The 19,732-nt window shown below is 35.7% G+C and overlaps 1 protein-coding gene across 1 annotated transcript; it reads left to right on the top strand.

Moving 5' to 3' along the window:
• Positions 1 to 252: 252 nt before the first annotated feature.
• LOC139780739 (uncharacterized) lies at positions 253 to 8,243 on the top strand. Its single transcript, XM_071719462.1, has 7 exons — positions 253 to 537; positions 3,601 to 3,691; positions 4,911 to 5,048; positions 6,039 to 6,246; positions 6,291 to 7,114; positions 7,241 to 7,460; positions 7,646 to 8,243. Exons 1-7 carry the CDS (start codon positions 253 to 255, stop codon positions 8,241 to 8,243), a joined length of 2,364 nt encoding a protein of 787 aa, XP_071575563.1.
• The last annotated feature ends 11,489 nt before the right edge of the window (positions 8,244 to 19,732 follow it).

Here is a 19,732-nt window from a genome sequence, read left to right as displayed (position 1 = left end):
ATTAGATAGCAGATATAATACGGCACATAATGTAGAAATGCGCATGTAATAAGAAAACGCGCATTTTTTAAATATAAACAGCTAAAATGTAAAACAACCTAGCTTCCGAAGCGCGGATCTAGCTCGCGGCTGGTCAGGGTTCGGAGTAGGCGCGGAGGAAGACACAAGACTCGGTTAAAATAGACAACGTAACAAAGTTTATTCTATAAAGCGTAAATACATGTACGGAGAGATCGCGGGTACGTCGGAGCTATGTACAGAGATCGCGGAGTTCGAAGATATGTACAGAGATCGCGGGAGTCGAAGATATATACAGAGATCGCGGGAGTCGCGGACGTGGATACGGTAACGGCGATACGCAGAGATCGCGGAGTTCGGAGCGGTGTACAGAGATCGCGGGAGTCGAAGATATATACAGAGATCGCGAGGTACGGTAACGATGATATACCGGGCGCTGTACGCGGATCGGCGGGCGCGCGGGCTCGCGGAACACGGGCCGCGACCACGGTGGAGGCGCAAGCTCGGCCAGCGGCGGCGGTAAGTGCACGCGGCGCTGGAGCGCGCGGAATCGAGCGGCTAAGATCCTTAGCAGATATATAGATAACTCTTTATATCCTGGCGTCTCGGAATACGCGGGCGGGAAGCGGCACCGGGTGGCCAAGATCCTTGGCGAGTAAGAGAAGAGCTCTCTTACCCTGGTTCACTCCGGTGTCACAGGCTCTCGGATGGAAGATCGAGTCAACCGCCTAGATACGTCACTCGGCAGAGCCAGAGATGCCTCTCTAACTCCTGGTTGTTCGAATTTGGGATTGCGGGATCCGTGAGCAGCGGAGAACAGGTCGGGTCGGTTTGCTGGCTCACGGCGGAATCTATTTGTTGCTAATAATTCGTCGGTTTATATACACCCGCGGTGGTGTGTCGGTGTGGCTGGGGTATACGCGACGGCAATCGCGAGCGCCGGGATGGAGCGGCGGAGCGTTCGGGAAATACGGCGTCCCGACGACGCCGCGATTGCGTTCGGCGGCTTTCGACCGTTTTCGGCACCGCTCGGCGCTCCGAGTCAGTTGCCGCGGTAAGTCCGTTCGCGGACTTATACGCGAGATAATGTACTTAAAAAAGGGCACACCGTGCCTTGTCTCGCCCGGCGGGTGTTTGGCCGGGCGGCATCCGACTGATGCTCTCCGGGAATGATGCGTTTCGGGGCGCATCGTTATAAATGTAAAATACAGAGAATGAAATATATAAAATGTAATAAAGTGTAATGAAATACACAGCATTAAAAATCTCTCTACAACTCATAACTTACAGCTAACTTTCAAATGTTTTCTCGGGAATCATCGCAAATTGTTCCAGATGTTGTGGCCACTTTCGCTCTTTTCATTGATTATTCTAAATTTGTGCGAGGTCCGATGCGAAAAATGTGCGCGAGAGGACAAGATATGCAAGAAAGCGACAATTTTCGCGTCCTACGGAAATATTGGAGGGAATTCACAAGCCGACCTTGCGACCACACGCGTGCACGATGTGCGTGCAGGGGCGATAAAACAACTCGCCGGTGCTCGTGCCCGCGTCATCTGCGACGACAGAGACATGTCTATTAAGCTGGCATGCCAATATCGGCGCGATCACATGAGATGTGCAGAAGAATTAGTGCTCTTTTTATGTACTAATTTATTGTTTTAACCTTCAATTCATTGCTCCAGCCGTTTAGCGGAAAATTATTTTTATGCTAACTTTTAAAAAAGTTAGAACGCTCTATCTAAGTTCACATTTGGAAATTCTCAAATATAAATCTATAAGTATTTCAAACATTAGCATTTTTAATAATTCTCTCTCTTTCTTTCTCTGCCTTCCACTCTGTTCTTTTTCTTATTTCTCTTCTTATCTCTTATTTTTATTAAATAAGGATGACCAAAAATTTTAATTCTTTTATTACGTGGAAAATTTGAAGTTATGATTATGGATGGATCTATATGGATTATTATAACTACACAACACCAAAGTGTGATAAAAAATAAGAAGTTAACTATACAAATATAATATTAAAACGTTTGTTTAATTAAATGCTTACAATATATCTTACTTCCAAATTTATTATTTAATACGCGACTATTATGAAATAAATTTAAAAAATAATCGAGAGCATTAAGCTCCAAGAGTAAACTGTGTTAAACAAATTATAGTTGCTGTGCCGATCTTGGTATTATAAATGCTACTTGAATTTATTGCTCTGAAAATGTAACACTCCAGAATTTTTAGTTAACTGTTTAACTTACAAAATAAATTTACAGTGTAACGGTGCGTTACATACAAGAGAGAAAAATCTGTATTTTTTTAGGAGAAAAATATGTATTTTAATTCGATCTCTTTTCCTCGAAGATCGAATAATTATATGTGAGTGACTTTAGCTGTTAGGTAAATTCAAAGTACGTATCAATATTTACATTTTACTAAAGGTTCGTACGTCGAGTAGTCGTCGTAAAGTTAAAGCGATGACTTCTAATATAACCCATTGTAGGCCAGGGTATAAATAAAAATAAAATAAAATTATATCAAGCTCGTATGTATCAACAATAATATGAAAGGTTAACGGCCAATAACGAGCATGAAAGTTGTTAAATTCAATAAACTTTAGATTTCCTATTATTATTACTTGGATGTGGAAACTTGTAACTCGTGACGAGTTTAATATTGCGATATTTGTATATTTTATTAATTTTGGCTGAAGAAGGCACTGTGTTGTCGAAAGGTTCCAATTAATTAATTGTTTGTAAAAATAAATCTTTATTGAATTTAACAACTTTCATGCTCGTTATTGGCCGTTAACCTTTCATATTATTGTATTTATTGATAGAATTATACTAGACTCATGAATTTTTACTAAGATGGGTTGAGCTGTTATTTCTTGAAATGCGTGTCGACAATTTGGATAACGTTGTCTGTAGTAGCAAGCTATAGTAGCGAATGCGTTACCGCATAAGTTCCTAAAGCAAGAATCATATCTATAATATACTCTCGATTGCTAAATCTTGCCATCGCGTAAACTTGGCAGACTGATAGCTAAGCAAGATAATAGAACTGATAGGAAATAAATCATGATATTACCGATGTCTAGAACAAGGTTCGTTAGTTGAGACATAGTCGTACTTGATAAATTTCTAAATTATTTATTTTGATAACGAAGAAAAAAATATTCTACAATTTCGACCTATTTTGGTACGAGAAATTACCTTATTCTCACTTGCACTACGAGATTTCGCGCCCTACCCTGTATATATACATATAAAAGTACACGTATATTATGCTAATAAAATATCTTATGACAACGTAGATAGAAGAAGTAACTTGACATGGGGATACCTCACAATAAAATGTGCAATGTGTGATCACATTTTTTGTGATTATAAAGCACAAGACGTGGAGGAACACCTAAAAACTGAACATCAATCAGTAATAAAAAATCTATGTGAAGAAATTCAACATATGTGGCTACAATTTGAGATATCAAATGATGAGATGAGGTGTAAGGAGTGTGATAAAAGTGGCAAGAATACAACTTTTAACATATTTAAACTATATAATGTACCGCGTCACTTGCAGCAGCATAACACTGCTGAAAACATTGACACTGTCTTGCCGGAACACATAACAAATGAATGGACTCAGGAAGAAGCTGAAAAAAATGCCAATGGTAAATACTATTGATTGTGTTTTATCTTTTTTACTGAACATCTTTTATACTTCGAATATTGTGTTTTATCTTTTTTCTTATAGTCATTCATATTTGTACTTTATTTATACATGTAGCGAAGAAATAAGAGATTGAATATTAAATATTTGATTATCATATAAGAATTAGAAATATTTGAATTTGATATTTAAAAAATGAGATTTTTATAAATATGTTATAAATATTCGAATTAAATGAGTCTTTTTAATCGATATCCAATTCCAATAATTCCAATTAAGGTAGTTCGATGATGAATGGCCGAAGTCAAAACAATGTTTATGATTTTTTTATTTATATGATTATAAAAAAATAGAATAACGCATCGCAAAGCTTCGTAACGACGTAAAAAGACCATTAGTAAGTAATTTTTACGTTGTAGAATAATATTTTGCCTGAAATAGATTAAAATAAAGTGTGTGTTAACGCGTCGCTTGACTAGTTTTCAACTTTAATTATTAATTAAAAAAAAACTGTACGGTGGATGGTGTTCACCTTCAACTATAGGCTTTCTCACAGTGTCCTCTTTCCATCGATATATATTGTTCGGACATTTGTGGCAAAAGATTTTTCGCGAACTCGTGTTATTCATAGGAAACTATACCTCTTTTCCTATTAGACCAATGTTAAAATCATTAAAACCACTTTACTTAATTTTGAAATTTAATATCTTGAGAACGGGACGGTGAATTATCTTCTTTCTGGGCTTAATCGATTCAGGAGAGTTCCTTCTTTCGATATAAAAAATAAAACCTATCACTTTTGGCAAAAGTTGTTTCATCATCGAACTACCTTAACTGTTATCTATTTATTAATTAAATATATTCAATGATTGATGGAACTCTTTCATATTTAGAGATTATTAGACATTCTCGCTTCAAATAGTATTTGAGTCTGAATATTCAATTTTTAAGATAGACAATGAGAATCCTTGTTTTGGTTGTAAAATAATGTTTTGAAATTTGATTGTATAGTACTATAATTTACGTAAGTACAAATTTTATCTGAATAATTCATTATTTGCTTTACAATTACTGTGCAGATACAATGGCAGAGCAAGGAAATACACAAAAGAGTTGTATATGAGCATTACAAGGTAAGTTTTAAAATTATAAGGTAGAATGCAATATTTGTCACAAAGTTTTTAATAATTTTACATATATTATATTGTGTGGATCGTCAGCTGAAGAAAATAGTGCCGGTACTTCCTATCAAACTGATATATTGCAAGCTGAACTAACAACTGAAAACATTGACATCGGCTTGCCCGAACACATAATAAATGAATGGACTCAAGAAGAAGCTGAAAAAAATGACAATGGTAAATACTATTATATTGTGTTTTATCTTTTTTACTGAACATCTTTTATATTTTGAATATTGTGTTTTATCTTTTTTCTTAGTCATTCATATTTATACTTTATTACATGTAGCGAAGAAATAAGAGATTGAATATTAAATATTTGATTATCATATAAGAATTAGAAAAATTTGAATTTGATATTTAAAATAAGATTTTTATAAATCTTTCATCGTTGGCGAAGACGATCTGGCGGAGCCAATTCCTATAACCCAGTCCATCCCGGAGAGTGTTATATATATTCGGTGCCCGTCTTTTGCCAAATGGCTGAGCTCTGGCACCGAGTTACCTATTAAGGTCAATCAATGGAGAACAGCTGTGAGTTGTGAAGTTAAAGATCTCAAACCGTTTCTATCCACCATAGAATATTTATGTCAGGAGGGTCTTATCCCTAATTAATTTTATCACTTGAGAAGGACCGAAATTGCGGTCGAAACTTTGTGATTTTGAAATATATTAATCATTTGGCCAGTTGGGTCGAACAAAAACGACTTTTGTTTTTTATAAATATGTTATAAATATTTGAATTAAATAAGTCTATTTAATCGATATCCAATTCCAATAATTCCAATTAACCGTTATCTATTTATTAATTAAATATATTCAATGATTGATGCATGGAACTCTTTCATATTTAGATTATTAGACATTCTCGCTTCAAATAGTATTTAAGTCTAAATATTTAATTTTTAAGATAGACAATGAGAGTCCTTGTTTTGGTTGTAAAATAATGTTTTGAAATTTGACTGTGTAGTACTATAACTTACGTAAGTACACATTTTATCTAAATAATTTATTATTTGCTTTTTTGTGCATATGCAGGTTCACCTTCAGCGGATACGGCTTACAGTAGAACTATAGATTTCAGTGAATACTGAAAACATCAGTAGTCCGCATTCGATTAATACATCATTAAAATTATTCGATATAATTATTGTTACTGAAATCCAGGTATTCTATATTTTTGGACCGGTGGATTCCGATGCATGAATGATGCCTGTCGCGCGGCAGTTTCATTCGTTCGCCCATTTAAGCGAGAACCGCAAGCGTACTGGTGGAGTACGAAGATCGCCACATTACGCATGGAGGCCATCAGAGCGAACGCGTCTGGACCCGTGGACGCCCCAGAGACACGCGGGATGTTTCCGAGCAAAAGAGGGCAATTTATGTTAACGCCAATCTTGCTCTCAAGTATGCCATCAGAAGATCCAAGTCCGGCGCGTGGCAAGAATTGATCAATACCTTGGATGAAGACCCATGGGGCATACCGTACAAGATCGTCCTAAACAAACTGCGTAAGTCCACCCCGGGTCTCTCTGTCACCTTGGAGCCTGACGTGCTGAGGACCTTGTTGGATAGGCTGTTCCCTCCGGGCAACCCACTCGTTTCGGTGGATCTCGGGGATTGTGAGGAGGGGCGTACCCCGGTAACCGAAGAGGAGACAAAGAAGGCCATCTCGGCCAAGAAGAATTCTAGCACAGCTCCGGGCCCCGGCGGATTCAAGGCCACTGTGTTGAAAATGATGCCTCCTTCAATGATAGCGCGCTTAACACAGTGTTTTAATATTTTTCTGAAATACGGTGTCTTTCCACCTTCTTGGAAGGTGGCTGATTTAGTCCTAATACCTAAGGGTGAGACCGCTCTGGGAGAGGTCTTAAAAGCGCGCCCGATCTGTTTGCTGAACGAAGTCGGCAAAACATTTGAACGTGTGATCGCAGACAGATTAATAAATCATATGGACGAAAACCCGAACGCCAATCTTTCGGACTACCAATTTGGCTTCAGAAGAATGCGTTCGACTACCGACGCACTGTTACTGGTGAAGGAGATTATTACTGAGGCACGTAAAAATGGCATGATGGCGCTGGCGTTCTCTATTGATATAGAGAAAGTTTTCAATTTTGTGAAGCTGCCTGGAATAAGGAGAGCTTTGCGCGCCAGGCATTTCCCAAAATACCTTAGACGAATCGTTGAGTCTTATCTGTCTGGCAGGAAGATCAGATACAGGACACCGGACGGGAAGAGACGTACTAGGTTTGTTAACAGGGGAGTCCCGCAGGGCTCGGTGCTGGGCCCCCTGTTGTAGAATCTGGTGTTTGATTGCGTCCTGAGAACTCTCATTTACGAGAACTGTCATATCGTCTGCTATGCAGACGATACTTTACTGATAGTAGTCGGTGATGATTTCGATACTATATGCGCTAAAGCAATGGAATGTTTGGAGCGTATACTAATCAACATTCGTAGTTTAGGTCTCAAAGTGTCGTGGTCCAAATCGGAGGCTATCTTTTTCGGCAAGTGTCCTAGGGATTCCTTCATCGAAATCGAAGGACACAAAGTCTACTTCTCCAATATTATGAAGTATCTTGGAGTGTATATTGACAGAAGATGGACTTTCGTTCATCACTTCGCTTAGGTGGCATCAAAGGCCTCTAGAATTAGTCGGGCCCTTTGCGGGGTTCTTCCAAACCTGCGTGGCCCGGTTGAAAGTAAAAGGAAGTTATATTTTAATGTAATTACGTCTATTATTCTCTACGCGGCACCAATCTGGAGCGAAGAACTTGCGGCTTCTGGGAATCAGCAACGGGTGTTGAGTCGTGCGCTCCGCCTCGTTGCCTCACGCACGATCATGGCGTGCGTGCGGAGGTTTGCGCGGAGGAGTGGCTGACGTTGAGGAGGCAGTGGGCGGAACACATTCGGCACGCGCATCTCTCGGGAAAGAGAACAAGGGAAGCCATCGCCTCCAATTTCGACGCCTGGTTGGACAGGTCGGTGGGTTTCCTTTCCTTTAGAATAACCCAAATACTAACGGGTCACGGATGTTTTGGCTCCTATTTTCATAGGATTGGGAAGGAGGAGACACCTATCTGCAGGTACTGTAATCTTGTTCCTGATACAGCGGAACACACACTGTCCGAATGCAATTTCTGGCGGTTCGAGAGAGGGGAGCTCACTGCCGCGATTGGGCAGGATCTTTCCTTTGCTGCGGTCGTTTCTTCTATATGCGACTCTCGGGTAGCGTGGAGTGCCTTCGCCACGTTTGCCGAGCGGGTCATGTCCAAGAAGGAGGACGACGAGAGAAGAAGGCAACAGAGCCTGCTGAACCAGATGATTGTCGACGGCACTGTACCGGAGGACCCATATTGCTGCTTTTAATTGCGATCTTCGTTTATATCGGTGCTCCTTGGAGCTGTTTGCGTGCGGATTTTAAGGGGTAACGCCACTCTAGAGTCCCAAAAAGAAGCCAATTTTTGATAATTTTTTTCAGAAATGCAATAATCATAAATAAAAATTAGTTTAATTCTATTTATTATCTACATATTAAAGTATAAAAAAAATTTTTATTAATTTTTTATTGACAAAATGGCGGCGCCAGAGCCATTGATCCAAAGTGCCTTTTTGCGGAAGTCGTCCAACGGGCGAAATCAAAGCTCCTATAATTTCTGAGCTGGAACAAAAATTCAAAGATTTTTGAAAAATATATAAGATTTTCTATAGAAATACGTATGGGAATTGCGAAATATCATTTTTTGTAAGAATGGTGCATGTTGGAAAAAAATGTTTCATTTTTCGCTAAAAAAATTTTGCACAAAATTGTTTATAAAAAAAGTTTTGTTCAACTTATCGCAAAATCCATACGTACTTCTATAGAAAATCTTATATATTTTTCAAAAATCTTTGAATTTTTGTTCCAGCTCAGAAATTATAAGAGCTTCGATTCCGCCCGTTGGACGACTTGGCACTTTGGATCAATGGCTCTGGCGCCGCCATTTTGTCAATAAAAAATTAATAAAAATATTTTTTTAATACTTTAATATATAGATAATAAATAGAATTAAACCGATTTTCATTTATGATTATTGTATTTCTGAAAAAAATTATCAAAAATTGGCTTTTTTTTGGGACTCTAGAGTGGCGTTACCCCTTAATTCGAACATGTTTTTTCTGCGTTTTTCATGCGACGTGTGGCCGCGGAATTGCTTTCCCTGGCGCCCTGGGGGGCGTCGGGCGCCGGCCGGCGGCGGGCCTCCTTTCCCCCGGGGTCCGGCGCGTCGACGGGTGCGACGTTGCCGGATCGCCTGGGGGTTGGTGGGCCGGGGGCGGTCGGCGTCTGGCGTCTCCGCTGGGGTGTTTTCGGGAGGGCTCTCCTATATGCGGCCATTTTGTTTTGTATTTGCGAGCGTTTTGCGTTCTTAGTTTACTTTGGAGTCTGCCGGGGAATCCTCTGGGGGTTGGTCTGCCGGGGCTGGCCGCTCATTGCTGTTTGGGCTCGGGTATCACTGCTCTGCAGTGGTCACCTGGAGCTCTTTTGCGGCTGCCGGCCGCGGTGGGCCGCCGCTCGGGGGATCTCTGGAGTGACATGACTCCACATTCTATGTCTTTGTGCTCCCCCCCTCGGTATATATTATGGTTGATACGTCTTAGGCCGGGGATCGAAGTTGGCCGGCCTTGCATCGGGGGAGAAGTGGATGTAAATCCCGTCACCACCGCGAGTCGACCCTGGGTTGTAGGTCAATTATTTTATGAGCGGCGCTTGTTTTCTTGCCTTAAGGAGGAATGTAAGAGGGGGGGGGGGGGAGCGAGTATCACAAGACACTGCGTTGCGTATAACTGGTGGATACCGGTTATCTGTCTGGTGGTGGGTATTCGTTTTTAACCCTATGTTGAAGGATGTAAGGAGTCACGTCCTTCACACAGAAAAATATATACTACCCTCAAGTAAATATTACTTGTTCTAAATATTTGATAAGTTCATATATCCGCAAATCTATCATAAAGTCATCGCAAGCATCACATTTACTCAAAACATATACTAGATATTAGCAAGTCTAGTACTTGAAATAAGAATATTTAATTAATACAAGAATTCGGATTACTTACTATATACAGTCTACTGAAGAGAAGTATATAATATTCTTGAAAGAAGAATGAATTCTTGTTTTGAGCACAAAATTATGAGCTTTTCTAAGATTTGTGCTAAGTATATCTTAAAGCTATTATTAAGATAATATTCTCTATTGAAGAAACCTATTACTTAAAATAAATAAAATAAAATAAGTAATTGCTTTTCTTGGCTGTAGAGTAATATTTTTCTGTGTGTTGTCTTGTGCTTGTGGAGCCCCTCTCCGGATAGAGGGGTTTTCCTGTTCGTTTAGTTCGTGCACGTTCTGTGATAGTTCGTGTGCGTGTTATCTCTGGGGTATGGACTTCCCCGGGCGAACTGTCCGCAGCCGATGGAGAGACCCCTCAATATATATGACTGCCCGCGGTCAGTATCATGAGGGCTCTCCGAGGTGGTGGAATGGCGGCGAGGTTCGTCGCCATTCGACTAGGAACATGTTCTCCCGGGGATCAAAGCGCCCTAGGATCGATCCACCGTGTGATCTCGTGTAATGGCTACGTGTTTCTGGCGCTTCGGCGCACGGATCTGTCTCGCCACGTGAAGTAATACCTCTGGTCTCCCGCGTGTCGTGACTATGGTCCAGCGTGCTTTGTTTCAGGGAGAGAGTTTTTAGTGGGTGCAAGCCCCACATAACCCGGGTGCCGGGGCCCGGGCACGCGCGAGGCATTTTCTCTCTTCCTACGGAAAAAAAAGGTATTCTATATTTACTTGGATAATTCGAATATTAGTATCTCATAAATAATCTGTATGTAATATATATTAATTCAAAACTAATTACGAAACGTAACAAAAGTCAACATTATCCAAAGTTAATAATTCGGATAATACGTCGTGATTTAATTATATATTTACATTATGATAATGGGATAGGATTAATAATCTTGTATTATAATTAATGATTAGATTAAGGATCCAGACAAAATTAAGTGACTTCAATTTGAATTAAGTTGATAAAATTTTATGCTTTTTTGTGAGTTAAGATACGCACCGTATGTGCTCGTATCGTGTGGAGAACTTATATTAAATACTGTCAGTTAGTATGATATATATATTTAGTATGATATTTACAAATGAATATATTGCACATTTTGCAAATTTTATTATAATTGTCAGCAAAAAACTTTTGGACGTGAATTTTACTTAAAATCAACTGTATAAGAAACGGAAAAACGTTGCGTATGTCAGTAATGTATGCCAGACAAAGACTAAATACTTAAAAACACATAAGATATGTACAAAAATGTCATTGGCTTAATATTTACCTTTGTAGCCCTTTATATACAAGTTAAAATAGAATGTCTTAATATAATTAATAAATATGACAACACCGCCATTACTTTATCATTCTATGTTGGCCCTCCTGCGTCCTGCGCAGGCTGCACAGCACAGTCCTGCGGTCTCGTAGTTGAACGTTGAACGCGAGTAAGTTAATTAATATTCCAAACTTCAAGCTAGTGTATGAAGAAATTGCTACATAAGCGTTAATTGATACTTGTATTGACACATTTGTGATCTATCCAGTAATATCGACGCTAGTAGAGAAATCTGCTGTCACACATCGACACGTGTATATTAGACGTGTATACAACCACACGGAGAAAATTGCTACGGTTGTTACAACAACATTCTCTATGATTGAAAAAGAAATGTATGTGAATTCAAGTTAAATTGATATTACATTGAATGTAGCTGTTAAGATATGCTCATTTATACAGTTTTCATAACCGTAGTTCTTACGATACGTGACATTCGGTTACAATACCCTCGTATATGGTTGCCTCAACCAAAGAATTATTGCTATCTCTCTTATGTGGTCTGCAGCACAAATATTATGGTTGAGAGATCCATAAGATATAGCTGCACGGTACAGCACTGAATCACTGCATGATTGAGAGGTTAGTTCCATTGCGCGCGCAAAAGAATTTCTGCATAGAATAAAGTGGATTTGATAAGGATGTTTTAACTTTATAAATATACTTTTTTTATAAATATATTTACGAACACAAAATTTCGTAATGAGCCGACACTGGTTTCTGACATTCACCCGACATTAAGAAATATTATATTATATATCCAATTCAAAATTTTATTACTCTTTTTAAACTGAATTTGTTTCAAGATGATTTTTGAAAAATTATATATTTGCGCTGGTTATGCCATGTAGACTATATATAACACTTACATTAAATTAAGAAGTAGTCTACCACGTAAGGCAGTTAGCTCACGATCCAGAGATCCCGAGTTCGAATCCCACCAAGGTAAGTGTTTTTTTCAAATACGAGAAAATATTTATAATCATAGACTGCATCTTAAGAAACAAATTTAGTTAAAAAATAGTAATAAAATTTCGAAATAAATAATTTTTTTTGTCGGGTGAATATTTGTTCATTATGGTTGTAACATCCATATATTATGGTTGCAACATCCATATAGTAGCTACCCTCACTAAGGTTAGAGCAACCATATAGGTCACTTCCAGAGTACTATGGTTTCCATAACCCTTTTGTATGGATGGGCGAAAATTAACATTATTATTCTGTTGTAGCAACCGTAACTTTTTCTCCGTGCAATGAGAAAAAGTTACGGTTGCTACAACAGAATAATAATGTTAATTTTCGCCCATCCATACAAAAGGGTTATGGAAACCATAGTACTCTGGAAGTGACCTATATGGTTGCCCTAACCTTAGTGAGGGTAGCTACTATATGGATGTTGCAACCATAATATATGGATGTTACAACCATAATGAACAAATATTCACCCGACAAAAAAAATTATTTATTTCGAAATTTTATTACTATTTTTTAACTAAATTTGTTTCTTAAGATGCAGTCTATGATTATAAATATTTTCTCGTATTTGAAAAAAACACTTACCTTGGTGGAATTCGAACTCGGGACCTCTGGATCGTGAGCCAACTGCCTTACGTGGTAGACTACTTCTTAATTTAATGTAAGTGTTATATATAGTCTACATGGCATAACCAGCGCAAATATATAATTTTTCAAAAATCATCTTGAAACAAATTCAGTTTAAAAAGAGTAATAAAATTTTGAATTGGATATATAATATAATATTTCTTAATGTCGGGTGAATGTCAGAAACCAGTGTCGGCTCATTACGAAATTTTGTGTTCGTAAATATATTTATAAAAAAAGTATATTTATAAAGTTAAAACATCCTTATCAAATCCACTTTATTCTATGCAGAAATTCTTTTGCGCGCGCAATGGAACTAACCTCTCAATCATGCAGTGATTCAGTGCTGTACCGTGCAGCTATATCTTATGGATCTCTCAACCATAATATTTGTGCTGCAGACCACATAAGAGAGATAGCAATAATTCTTTGGTTGAGGCAACCATATACGAGGGTATTGTAACCGAATGTCACGTATCGTAAGAACTACGGTTATGAAAACTGTATAAATGAGCATATCTTAACAGCTACATTCAATGTAATATCAATTTAACTTGAATTCACATACATTTCTTTTTCAATCATAGAGAATGTTGTTGTAACAACCGTAGCAATTTTCTCCGTGTGATATTATACAAAATTTGTGCGTGGTTCGGTGCGAAGAATGTGCGCGAGAGGGCAAGATATGCAAGAAAGCGACGATTTCCGCGGCCTACGGAAAGATTGGAGGGAATTCACAAGCCGACCTTGCGACCACACGCGTGCACGATGTGCGTGCAGGGGCGATAAAACAACTCGCCGCGCGATATCACACTTTATGGCGTCGCGTTACATCGCCAAGATTTATATAACTGCTATATCTACGAAGGTGACTGACCCATTTACTGCGCCCGGTGCTCGTGCCCGCGTTATCTGCGACGACAGAGACATGTCTATTAAGCTGGCATGCCAATATCGGCGCGATCACATGAGATGTGCAGAAGAATTAGTGCTCTTTTTATGTACTAATTTATTGTTTTAACCTTTAATTCATTGCTTCAGCCGTTTAGCGGAAAATTATTTTTATGCTAACTTTTAAAAAAGTTAGAACGCTCTATCTAAGTTCATATTTGGAAATTCTCAAATATAAATCTATAAGTATTTCAAACATTAGCATTTTTAATAATTCTCTCTCTTTCTTTCTCTGCCTTCCACTCTGTTCTTTTTCTTCTTTCTCTTCTTATCTCTTATTTTTATTAAATAAGGATGACCAAAAATTTTAATTCTTTTATTACGTGGAAAATTTGGAGTTATGATTATGGATGCATATATATATATATATATATATATATATATATATATATATGTGGATTATTATAACTACATAACACCAAAGTGTAATAAAAAATAAGAAGTTAACTATACAAATATAATACTAAAACGTTTGTTTAATCAAATGCTTACAATATATCTTACTTCCGAATTTATTATTTAATACGCGCCTGTTATGAAATAAATTTAAAAAATAATCGAGAGCATTAAGCTCCAAGAGTAAACTGTGTTAATCAAATTATAATTGCTGTGCCGATCTTGGTGTTATAAATGCTTCTTGAATTTATTGCTCTAAAAATGTAACACTCCTGAATTTTTAGTTAACTGTTTAACTTACAAAATAAATTTACAGTGTAATGGTGAGTTACATACAAGAGAGAAAAAGCTTTATTTCTTTAGGAGAAAAATATGTATTTTAATCCGATCTTTTTTCTTCGAAGATCGAATAATTGTATGTGAAGTGATCGATACTTTAGCTGTTAGGCAAATTCAAAGTACGTATCAATATTTACATTTTACTAAAGGTTCGTACGTCACTCTTCGACCTTCTCCGAGCATTTCTCCATGGTCTAGACTACTCTAGACTGTATACTGTATTTAGTCATACACGCTCCAAGGTACTGTGCAGATACAATGGCAGAGCAAGGAAAGACATAAAAGAGTTGGATATGGGCATTACAAGGTAAGTTTTAAAATTATAAGGTGGAATGCAATATTTGTCACAAAGTTTTTAAAAATTTTACACATATTATATTGTGTGGACTTGCGTGTGTGCGTGCGTGCGTGCGTGCGTGCGTGCGTGCAAGATTTTTAAAAACTATACAGGGTGGGTGCAAAATCGTAGTACAAGTGAGAGCAAGGTAATTTTTCGTGCCAAAATAAGCTAAAATTGTAGAATAATTTTTTCCGCATGTTTTCTCGAAATAAACGATTTTGAAAATCTATCAAGTACACGTGTACTTGACCATAATCATTATCGAGACATATCTCGACTAACGGATCTTGCTATAGACTGCTATTTCTGTTCGTGTTTTTGTTTGGGAACATCAGAAATGAATCTTTTAATTTCATACTTTAATTTTACTTAAGAAACTGTTGAAACTGTTGGTCTTCCTACTATGGCTTCAATGCAAAGCTGTGCTCTTTTAATCATATAGATTTATAATATGTATTTATTGAAAATTAAATTAAATTATATCAAGCTCGTATGTATCAACAATAATATGAAAGGTTAACGGCCAATAATGAGCATGAAAGTTGTTAAATTCAATAAACTTTAGATTTCCTATTATTATTACTTGGATGTGGAAACTTGTAACTCGTGACGAGTTTAATATTGCGATGTTTGTATATTTTATTAATTTTGGCTGAAGAAGGCACTGTGTTGTCGAAACGTTCCAATTAATTAATTGTTTGTAACAATAAATCTTTATTGATTTTAACAACTTTCATGCTCGTTATGGGCCGTTAACCTTTCATATTATTGTATTTATTGATATAGAATTATACTAGACTCATAAATTTTTACTAAGGTGGGTTGAGCTGTTATTTCTTGAAATGCGTGTCGACAATTTGGATAACGTTGTCTGTAGTAGCAAGCTATAGCGAATGCGTTACCGCCACAAGTTCCTAAAGTAAGAATCATATCTATAATATACTCTCGATTGCTAAATCTTGCCATCGCGTAAACTTGGCAGACTGATAGCTAAGCAAGATAATAGAACTGATAGGAAATAAATCACGATATTACCGATATCTAAAGCAAGGTTCGTTATTCGAGACATAGTAGTACTTGATAAATTTTTAAAATTATTTATTTTAAAAACAAAGAAAAAAATATTCTACAATTTCGACCTATTTTGGTACGAGAAATTACCTTATTCTCACTACGATTTCGGGCCCTCTCTAGCCTGTATATATACATAGGAAAGTACACTTATGTTGTGCTAATAATATATCTTATGACAACGTAGGTAAACGAAGAAACTTGGCATGGCGATATCTCACGGTAAAATGTACAATTTGTGATTACGTTTTTCCGAAATATGATACACAAATCGTGGAGCAAATTTTGAAAACTGAACATCCATCAGCAATAGAAGAAATAGGTAAAGAAATTCAAGATATATGGGTACAATTTGATATATCAAATGATGAGATGAGATGTAAGGAGTGCGATAAAAATGGGAAGAAGACAACGTTTAACATATTTAGAGTACTCAAATATACAATATTTGAGAAATTAATTACCAAACAAACATCGTAGCAGAAAAAAATTTATAAATGGAAAATTTGACACGATATCTAGGCTAGAAAAAATTTGATAAAGCATTAAATTATTCGACTGCCCAACAAATTATGCATATACAATATTTGAGAAATTAATTGCCAAACCAACATCGTAGCAGAAAAGAAATTTATGAACAGAAAATTTGACACGATATCTAGCACGCTTAAAAGCATACTATTACTGTATACTATTACAGTTTCATCAGTGTTGATATATTTTTAGCATTAGACATGATAACTTCCATGTTGTTTTTAGATGTTAAATGGTGTGATGTTACACATGTAGTTCTTTGATAAGAAATCTCAACCTATCGAGAATCTCTTCGAGCTGAGTTCCGCATAGGAAAATAACGTATTTCACATTAGCAAAAAATTGGGCCACACGTAATTATCGAGAAGTACCTGCAAATGCAAATCCTAGAGAATTTGTTGACATTCAAAAAGTAATGTTCTGATGGTTTGCCATTGCCTTCCGAGAGGAGAACGAGCGAATATAATTTTTCTAGCTCTACCGGGAATCGAACCCGGGACCTTTGGCTCAATAGACCAGTGCGCTGTCTACTAGGCCACGCTCGTCCTCAAGCGATCTAAGGCAATAAAAAAATTTAAAAGAAACCAAGAAAAGATGCTTGGTGATACAGTCAAAAAATTAGATGTACTTTTTGAGTTACGTCAAAATGATCGTGTTAACAATTAACCTAATTTTCTTTTTTATAAGGTAAGTCGTTAGTAATTATAATATACGAAATAATATTTTCTCCAATACGAGTTGATTTTAAAACTAGCCATTCTATTAAGATTTCATATCATAGATCTTCCTATATTTAATTGCAATTCATAATTATTAATTACATTAGTATGAATACTTACAATGTTTGACCATCACTTTTGCAGCAACTACACATGACGCACCTAGAAGCGGCTTATGCTGCTAGGTATGAATCGCGATGACTCGAGCGGTAATTTAGATTTAGAATACTGTTAGAATGACAACTATGGAAGTGAATTTCAAGTCCAGAAAACATTTCTTGTTACTTCTTCTTAGTATAAGTGTGATTAACAATAAATAAATAAATTTTAGACTTTAGTTTAATAAATTTAAAAGAATGAATATTAAATTTAAAATTTTATTTTTACAATTAAATCTTTAATTTTTTAGAACTGGTTTTACATAAATAATAAACATGTAATAAATGTTTATATTTATGTAACTCTTCATATAGTTTAAGTAAATTAAGATTGATAAATTATATTTATTAAGTTAAGGCCCTTTTTTAAATTATATGTATATATACGTATTGTTCATGATATTTATTGACTCGCTTTTGCTTCCTCATAAAGGAAGCTTTGTTTTCGTAAAAAAAATTTTTTTTTAGTTGCCGCTGCCAATGTGTTCAGAATGTTCTAAAACGTCGAAAAATCTCTATTTTAAAAAATGTCGGTATGTGTGTATGTGTGTATGTGTGTATGTATGTATGTATGTATGTATGTATGTATGTATGTGCCAAATTTACCGAAATTTCTATAACTCCAGAACTGATCAACCAAATCTTAACCATTTATGTATGAAATAGGGGTAAAAAAGACTGAAGAATATAATAGAATTAGAGAAATTGCCAATATTTTAAAATTTTAACCTTTAAGGGCTATATCTCAAGTCTCAACAATTGAGACTTTTCATAAATTGATATTTTTTGACAATTTAGTATTAATTATTGGCAATTTTTCTAATTCTATTACATTCTTCAGTCTTTTCTACCCCTATTTCATATATAATTATGTAAGATTTGGTTAATTAGACCCAGTTTTATAAAGCTTCTATGTATGTACGAATTCTCCGAAGTTAGAACATCTCAAGTCTCAATAATTGAGACTTCAAAAAATGATGTTTTAGGATAATAAAAAAGTGTGCAAGTAGAAAATTGTACATTGCTTCCTCATAGCTTTTAAGTGTGCAAGTACACTAAAAAAAAAATTTGTTTATATTAAGTAAATATATTTATTTTAGTATTATTTCCTTGATTTAAAGAAATATTTTGTAACTTTATAAAGAATTTATTTTATACTTGCAAATATTTATTTAAATATTGGAAATATTTGTTTAACATTTTATTTTTTTGTTTTTAAGTACACAAATTTTTTATTTAAATATTATTTTCTTAAAAACAGCAATTTATTTTTTAACATGAAAAGCATTGCCTTTTTTAATATTAATAAAACAAGTTAAATAAATATTTTATTAAATTTACGAACTAAATTTCTTAATTTAAAAAAATTAGATACTTTGCTTGACTAAACATGCAATTATATTAAAATAAATAAATGAAAGCTTAATGGAAAGAATAAGTTATTTCAAATAAAATAATGACTTATCTGAATATATTTAATTATTTTTTTCAAATAAGTAAATAAATTACTTGCACGTGAAATAAATATATTTTTAATGCAGACAAATAATTATAAAAATTTGTAATAATAAAAAATATAAAAATATATTTTCTTCAATGAAAAAAATAAAAGTATTTTGATTTTAGTAACTAATTTTCTTCAAATAAAATTTTTAATTTAAATAATATTTTCTCAAAAACAGCAATTTATTTTTTAACATAAAAAAGATTGCCTTTTTAAATATTAATATCATAAATTAAATAAATATTTTATTAAATTTACGAACTGAATTTCTTTATTTGAAAAAATAGATACTTTGGTTTACTAAACATGCAATTATATTAAAATAAATAAATCAAAGCTTAATGAAAAGAATAAGTTATTTCAAATAAAATAATGACTTATCTGAATATATTAAATTATTTTTTCAAGTAAGTAAATTAATTACTTGCATATAAAATAAATATATTTTTAATGTAGACAAATAATTATAAAAATCTGTAATAATAAAAAATATAAAAATATATTTTCTTCAATGAAAGAAATAAAAATATTATGATTTAGTAATCTACGGCCGAGAGTCGGCTCAGTACTGGGCATGTATTGAGTCGACTTAGAAAATTTTCGCTCGAGCGGCGCCGGAGGTAACGACCGCGGCACAAAAGCAATACGTCGCGAGGGGACTTAGAAAGCTTTTTGCTCGAGCGGCGCCGGAGGTAACGACCGCGGCACAAAAGCAACACGTCGCGAGGGGACTTAGAAAGCTTTTTGCTCGAGCGGCGCCGGAGGTAACGACCGCGGCGCGGAAGCAACACGTCGCGAGAGGACTTTTCGCT

Source organism: Temnothorax nylanderi, unplaced genomic scaffold (assembly GCF_030848795.1).
Source record: "Temnothorax nylanderi isolate EJ_2023f unplaced genomic scaffold, tnyl_v1.0 TNYL_tig0295_pilon, whole genome shotgun sequence".
Lineage (NCBI taxonomy): Eukaryota > Metazoa > Arthropoda > Insecta > Hymenoptera > Formicidae > Temnothorax > Temnothorax nylanderi.
The sequence above is the reverse complement of the archived record's forward strand: the minus strand, read 5'-3'. Positions and strand labels throughout refer to the sequence as shown.

What these genes read in the sequence shown, in the direction of transcription:
- LOC139780739 (XM_071719462.1), top strand. Translation starts at nt 253, where the DNA reads ATGTACAGAGATCGCGGAGTTCGAAGATATGTACAGAGATCGCGGGAG. An exon ending in AGCTGAAAAAAATGCCAATG is followed by an intron (nt 3,692 to 4,910) that starts GTAAATACTATT and finishes GTGGATCGTCAG; the next exon opens with CTGAAGAAAATAGTGCCGGT. An exon ending in ATGTTTCCGAGCAAAAGAGG is followed by an intron (nt 6,247 to 6,290) that starts GCAATTTATGTT and finishes GTATGCCATCAG; the next exon opens with AAGATCCAAGTCCGGCGCGT.